A 7,685-nucleotide genomic window follows, 5' to 3' on the forward strand; every position below is an offset into this window, starting at 1 on the left:
CTGTGGATCTAAATAGTCACATTGTGCCATAGGCTCAGACATTTAAATCCAAACAGTTTAGTGGCCTGGTAGTATTTGGCTCTGGGTGACTTTTTGTGCTTTGTTTCTAGTTTTTGTGATATATAAAAAAAAAAACAAAACAAACAAGCATTGCAGATTAAGGCTGTCTCATTTCCTAAATCATGTTGTATTGCAAGAGGTGAGAAGATTTTACTTGCAAAATAATGCATATTGACGTATACATTTGTTAATGTTTCCAGTGTTATATAATAACTAAGCATATGAATAGTTAAAATAACAACAGAAGGGTTTTCTTTTTCTTAAAAAAACGGAGCTGAATCAGTCTCCTTGCTGCTAGTTGCCAGAAGAGGTCTTTTAGAAACGAACCAGTGGTGCTGAGAAGCGTGGGAGTGTGTCAGTTCAGAGGACTACACACATAATCCTTCAGCTGAGAGACCACACTTCCCAGCACTGCCTCCATTCCATCCCCCAGCTGAGGTAAATAGTGTTAGATAATGAATTCGGATATTAATAGCTTCTTTAGGGAGACCTTTGTGAATCAATGTAATTGTAATGTGCCCACACGCCACAGGGAGTTCAGCACCTTTCTCTTCGGACAGCTCCTGCAGCCTTCCTGCTGTACATCTGAGAGTGGAAAAACCGGCGAGGGAAAATCACAGCTACATTTAAAAAAAAATTACTAAGGCTATAACTTTAAAGAGTCCCATGTCAAGAGTCAACAAAAAAAAGGACAGATTTTTTTGAAGGTGAAGGAAAAACATAATCTAGGACTACATATAGAATAACATTATTATATACATAACCTAATTTTTTTTCAGAAAAGTAGTATCGACCATTGGATATTTACTGATTGATTGCTGATTAATAAGAATATAAAAACAGTACAACCAAATGGAGGCCAACTGAGAATTAATCTTTTATGAGGATATTTATCAAAACTCCAAACATCTACAGTAAATACACCATATCACACAGTCTGTGTATATCTGTCCCTGCTATTGTTTTTTTCTTGCGTTTTCTAAATTCATGTTGACAGTTCACTAGGATATGATTTCAATATACAGTAGGTGATCCTCTGCTTTAGTTGAAATCATTATTTCCATAACCTTACATGTAATAGAATTCAAACCTATTGGTCTACAATTACTTGATTCAGTTTTCACACTTTTCTTGTGGATGGGCAAGCTTTTGCAATTCTCCAGTTCATGGGTCCTACCCCTGTCTGAGCAGCTGTTGCAAGAATTGTGTGAGTTGAGTATGAATAACATTTCTTGTTTCCTTGAGTACAGTACATTTGTTTAGATACTATCAGGTCCCGGGAATGTAAACTATATTGAACTATAGATGGTTAAATCTAGTTGTGTAATGTTGCACAATATCAACAAAACCATTGGAAATAAGGAATAATAGCCAATAATAGCTGACTGAGGTTAAAAGAGAAACAAATTCAAAACATCTTGAAGAAAGGGTATAGTATTGTTCGGGTCTGCTGGGGAACAAATATGCTTTTTTAAGAAATGCCTTTGTGAACCTGAATAGTACGCCATTTTAGAACTTCCTGCCAAGGACCTACAACAAAAGATACATTTTTTACTGTATGTTGTTGCTTCTTGTTTCTGGACAAGGTAAGACTTGACTTCACCGAAAAGTAATGGCAGCAAACAGACAGCAGTTCCCCGATGGATTACTGTGTTTTCCTTTGCAGCTCATTTGAAGATGATGAGCCTCCTTGTGTGGAGGAGATCGAGTATCAGAGTGACGGGTGTGGAGAGCACAGTGGGGATGAGCTGGATGACGAGGTCAACGGGAACATGGAAAGCTCCGATGAGGAAGATGAGGAGTATGGAAACGGCCGCTATGCCACCATCAGAAATGGCCTGCTGTCCTGTGACAGGAAGCCTTGCCCATTCCCAAAGTTGTCACAACCACCCGCTCTAGAGACGCGTAACACGAATAGGAACGCCCACGGCAGTGTTAACATTTCCAGCAACAAGTACTTGAGTTGAAGGTTTACATCTGTATAGTTCAGGTCTGCCATTTAATGTGCAATACTATACATACACAAGGCCTGGCTTCAGTCTTCAATAGTTTAGCACCTAGAGTAGCTATGAAACACATATATTTAGTACATATTGCCAATTTTGAATGTAAAACAGCCTACTGTATGTACTTCCTTGAGCTCTCTTTATTGTACAAAATGTTTTTTTTTTAAGCAGCCAGTAAAAAATTGCTAGTTTCGGATTCCTTTTTTATATTAATATAGATATACATAATTAAAAATATTGAAACATATGCATGGGCAATACAATAAAGCCACTTTAAAAGGGAAATTTATTCTAAAAGAAGAATCTGACAGAAATCACAATAAACCGCTGTCCCCATCATATGAGGTCATGGTGTAATAATAACACAGTACAAAACATCTCTGTGTAATGCCACAATACCAGTCTCAAAAATCATTCCTCTCAGTGTAGCTTCCTGTTGTAGAAAAGATGCCGTTTTTCAAGACAGAGAAGTGCTCACATTGACTTATTCTGACACCCACTGCAGAGTCTGTCAACTACAGATGCTGCCACTCAAGAAGGCGTGTCATTTCTTAGAAACATGGCACCTGTAACACAGTGTGGCACAGTACATTACATGATTTACTGGCCAAAGACGATCAATAGGTGGCACTTGTGGTGCATTAGAAGTTAGTGAAACGGTTGCTTCATTTAATCTGATTCCCTACTGTTTATCATCTTTAAATCCACTTAATATGGAATATTAATATGCAATTTTGTAAATAAAAGGAAATTTTGGTAGCTGACAATGAAAATATCAGAAACATAACATCTCTGAATGCCATAAACAATATTAAATTAGGAACATAAATATATGATACATACTGTATATCACTGGTAGTGGAAGCTAAAAATAAATTAAAATACACAACATTTACAGTGGTTATTTTGGAAATGTTTTAACCTTTTCAATGAAAACTTGCTATTGCTAAAGTTGTAAAAAAAAGTTGTAGTTTTACTACAATACTAATATTAATATGGAATTATGTAACTAAAGATATTTTGATAGCTGAAAATAAAAATATTTTCTGAATGTTATTAACAATATTAATGTATAAACTAATATATCATATATCATATAAATATAATATATTTATATACCTGGTAGTAGTACCATATTTCAGTTTCTTCGTAAACATCTGCGAATACACATTTTTATTTATTTGCAGAATAGTTTGCCTTACATATTGTTAAGTCACAGTGTTAGATGCAATGAGGGAAAAAAATAATACACAGGACTTTTTTCTCCCAGTCAGGGTTTTTGAAGTTGTTGAAGCACCTTCTCACAGCTCGCAGTGGGGGTGTAATGTAGTTTTAAAATGTTGGCCATGTGAATCGAATATGAGAACAAAGATTATAATTCCTGATGTGCCACACACACTAATCACATGAGGTCAGATATACAGTCTGCATTGACTGGGATTCAAAACCAGGGGTTTTCTGGCAACAGCCCAAATGCTTTCACACACAACGTTAAGCATTCACTGTGTCACCTAGTGTTTTTACAAAGTAGTGCAGTCCCATAACAATATTTTTTTAAAAACGTGTGGTGCGGTGCAGTGTGGTTGGGTGTGTACTATACATCGCAATCTGCTCCATTATTTGCTGTGCATTTTGAATGGCTGGATCTGTATGAGGTTTGTGAGAAAATATTTAAAGCTATGTGCTGTGAACACAGGGCAAAACCTGTCTCTCTGAGAGATGAAAAGTTTTAGAGTGAATTGAACTCAAATTCAAATGGTACAGGATTCAGTGCTACACTACGGTGCCATGTTTTAAGGAAAGACTTCCATAGTTGATAATCAATTGGAGAACCCCTGTGACTAATGCCAGTCTGAGCTGAGGTTCAGTCAGGTCTAAAGGATTAGAGCCTACCATAGACTCCGGTGAGTCTTTTAACTTCATTTTAACTCCCTGAAATTTGTCAAATGCAAACACATTGTTGAAACTGTTGTATTTAGATAAATGTACTGGAATATTAATTATTCAGATCAGTCAGTTCACACATAGTTTGAATTAATGTTGATTATGTATAGTTAATGCCATACTTTCATAGTCTAGTCACAGAAATTACACTTGGCAGAAAATGAAGTGAAGTAATAATCTGCCAATACTTGTGCAAACCCAATGAGATCTGACAGTTCTAAAATATTATCTGAGTGAACTCCATGCATTTTATAAGGCTACAGTACATTTACAAAAAGATATTCATTTAATTATAAATCTTGCATTTGTCCCTCTTGTTCAGCTTAAGAAATTATTAGCATTTGTTTGTGAAGTTTCACGTACAATATACTAACCCATTTGGATTTTGATGCTGAAATAAATCATTGTGCATTGATTGATGCTCTTCAATGTAAGCCGTGCCAGAGAATGGGTGACTCTAAAGACTCTACTGTATGTTTCTATGTCTGTTGGTGCCAGATAATATTCTTCCATTTCCAGGACCCTGTGCTCCCTGATTGTACTTTATTAGGACTATAAAATGTGCCTATAAGGACTGGGATAGAAGGCACATGCTGAGGACCAGGGTGAATAATATTTAACAGTGACTGATTTGAGCAGCATCAGTCAAATTTCATTTGTGACTACTGTATATCTTCATTTCTTCACTTTATCATAAAGATTTTTATTGCAATATTCTGGAAATATTCAATTCAGAAAATAGACACAAATTAACTTTATCCAGCATAGACTCAGTCCATCATGGTACAGCCTGCATTAAAAAGACAAAATCATAGTGGTGTTTTTGAAACTGTAATAGATATTTCTACAGCTAAACTGTTATTACAAAGTTCTTTTGGCTTGTGTGGCTTTATATGTGGGAAGGGGGCATTGAATGCACATTTTATGTCCTATACAGAGTCAACCTACAAACTGGCTCAGTCTTTCTGGTTTTAAGCTTGCAGGATGCAATTTGTACTTGCAATCAAAATGTCAATGAGAAAGAACAAACTCTATTTTACAGCTGACAAACTGATATTTAATAAAAGAACATGAACTCAAAAAATACTTTTCCAGTATGGATTTACTCTTTTTTTTTCTTTCAAAAACACATAACCTTGAGAAATGCTGTATTTGGTTGTGTCCTACAAAGAAGACATCAGTGTTATGGATTCTGCATATGAAAAATAAAAGTATTATTTCATGTGCATACAGGTTTTTAGAAATTTAAATTTATCCATGCAAATCATTCCATGCACCCTGTGATACTTTCTGTGTTTTTTTAGACACAAGCTGAGCTCTTTCTCAGCTCCATGGCACTTTACGCAATCCCCAATGATACTGGCAAGATCTGCCCCCTCCGGAGAAGAACTGAACTTCACTCAGTGTTTGAAATTAAAAATAATCTTTCATCTGTTTGCTTGTTCTTCCAGCAGCTTTGGTTTAAAAGGGCACAAGGAAAGAACATTACTTTTCACAAGCACAGCAAGGGATAAAAATACAGAGATGATGAATGCAATGGAGTTTGTAAATTAATTTGGTGGTTTTCTAAAGTTAGCTCTTTGTTTCTTTATTGAATCTAAAAAGTGTTTTTGTCTCATGAAGACTACTTGAGGGTTTAATTCAGCCTAACCAGTCAGAACTGGTATTACAGCTTCTTTCCTACCACTTGAACATCTTGTCCATGTACAGTACATGTGTGTTTCTACTGTACCTTTCTTTCTCCTTTGATCCTAGTTCATTGTTCTTGCTTTTGTTTCTCTGCTTATTTTTATTCAATCTGCTTTCATTCCATCTGTGATGCACAGAGTCAGGTCTTACATTGTATGTTTAGATCCAATTTGATCTAAAGAGCACATTCTGTTTTGTGAGATTTAAGGATCTTTTGAAAAAAGGCAATTCTTGTTACTGGGGAGCCACAGGACATACAGTAAGAACATAAGAATGATTATAAATGAGAGGAGGCCACTCAACGTATCTACTCCATTTGGTAGTCAGTAGCTAATTGATCCAAAGTTCTCCTCCAGTTTTTAAAAAACTTGGCTGTGTAGCTTGGTCCAGACTCCCACAACCCATTGGGTAAAGAAGAGTTTGCCATTTTAGAAGCACTTGCACATGGTTTCCACTTGTGCACTTCACTGGGTTGACAGAACCCACACTTTCTGTCATCTCGTCTACAGTATACTGTACCTGCATGCCTTATTGTGAAGCCTCTTCATTTAGTGCAGCACTCATACAAGCGCCACTGAAAACATCAAAAGGCCATCTGTAGTGAACCATTCCAGTCTACTGGCCCATTGGGTGTTCACATCTAGAAGACCTTCATGCCACTGGTGCCAGTTACTGACTCACTGAGCCAGTTAAAGAAGAAACAAGTGTAGCGATATCTTTTCAAGATATCAAAAATGGGCAAATGGACATCATGAATGGTGTACATTCATGTTTCAGTTTAAACAAAAGGAATCCAACTATTTAGTACAGCTCTTGACATGTGCTTCTAAAGCCTTAATGTATTGTGTGATGTTATTTCCACATAAATATGACTTACAGCAAACCAGCTGTTATGCTGCAAGAGCTGTCAGAGGCTCTTACGATAATGCTCCAGTACCTGTAGTGCAGCTCTGTAGCACATTGGTAATCCTGTTATCAGAGAGCTCCATCATTTCCTTTGGATTGCTCAGTAAGGGGAGTGCTCACTTCCAGCTACGAAGGTCATAATGTCTGCCACAGTCCCTGCTATCTCCAGTCACTTAACGTCTCTGTATTAATTATACAAGTGGTGCAATATAACTCCAAAAATAACTTAGGCAGCACGACAAAATCACATGTAAAACAACCTTTTTTGATAAATGAAGACACTTTTGCTTTTCTATCTGCGATCCACTTGCTCTCAGAGAATTACAATGATATCAGGGGCTCCACTGCTTGTGAACCACAAACCTAGGCTAATGAGCATTTGAAATGTGCAAAAATTGCAAGGCTGTGGCTGTGGTTCAAACAGGTCAGGCTTATAAGGTACAGTGGTTAGAATTGCTACCTCATGGTGCTGGAGCCCTGGGTTCAATACCACTCCTGGGGTGTTATCTGTGTGGAGTTTGTACTGTATATTTTTCCCATGTGGTTTTGCCCGGATGCTCCCACAGTCCAAAAACATATGGGAAGTTTAATTAGCATCTGGGAAAACTGGACCTGGTGTGAGCATGTGTGTGCTTATGCCTCTGTGTGCCTTGCGATGGACTGACATCCCATTCAGGGTGTATCCCGCCTTGCACCATTCGCTTGCCAAACTAGGCTCCAGCTTAGAGCCTATAACCCTGAATAGGATGAAGAGGTTAGAAAGTGGATGCATGGATTGAGGCCTTGACCCATTAGTGTCCTCTGAATATGGGGACTGGGACACTGTGTAATGCATCAGTATCTCTGCACACAGAAAAATCTGCAATCTCTGGTTACTCCGGCTATATGGATGTATAACAGTGTACCGCTGGAAGAATCAGCAAACTCAGTGTGTAAAAGCATTTAATCACTAATTATAAACCATTACTTAAGTGTTTGCTAAATTAGTTTTTTGAAGCAGAAACGTATCACTGCTTTGTTATAATAAAAAGTTAAATTATATATCAATTCAATGATGGACAGCGCCGGATAATGTGTTAC

The 7,685-nt window shown here is 37.2% G+C and overlaps 1 protein-coding gene across 1 annotated transcript in view; it reads left to right on the forward strand.

Moving 5' to 3' along the window:
- agbl1 (AGBL carboxypeptidase 1) overlaps window positions 1-3,117 on the forward strand; it is a 178,967-nt gene extending 175,850 nt beyond the window's left edge. The window contains exon 23 of the mRNA XM_088922306.1: window positions 1,727-3,117. Coding sequence (XP_088778432.1) covers window positions 1,727-2,027 — 301 coding nt within the window. The 3' untranslated portion in view covers window positions 2,028-3,117. The remainder of the gene's footprint in view (window positions 1-1,726) is intronic.
- The last annotated feature ends 4,568 nt before the right edge of the window (window positions 3,118-7,685 follow it).

Source organism: Atractosteus spatula, chromosome 7 (genome assembly GCF_055471065.1).
Source record: "Atractosteus spatula isolate fAtrSpa1 chromosome 7, fAtrSpa1.hap1, whole genome shotgun sequence".
NCBI lineage: Eukaryota > Metazoa > Chordata > Actinopteri > Semionotiformes > Lepisosteidae > Atractosteus > Atractosteus spatula.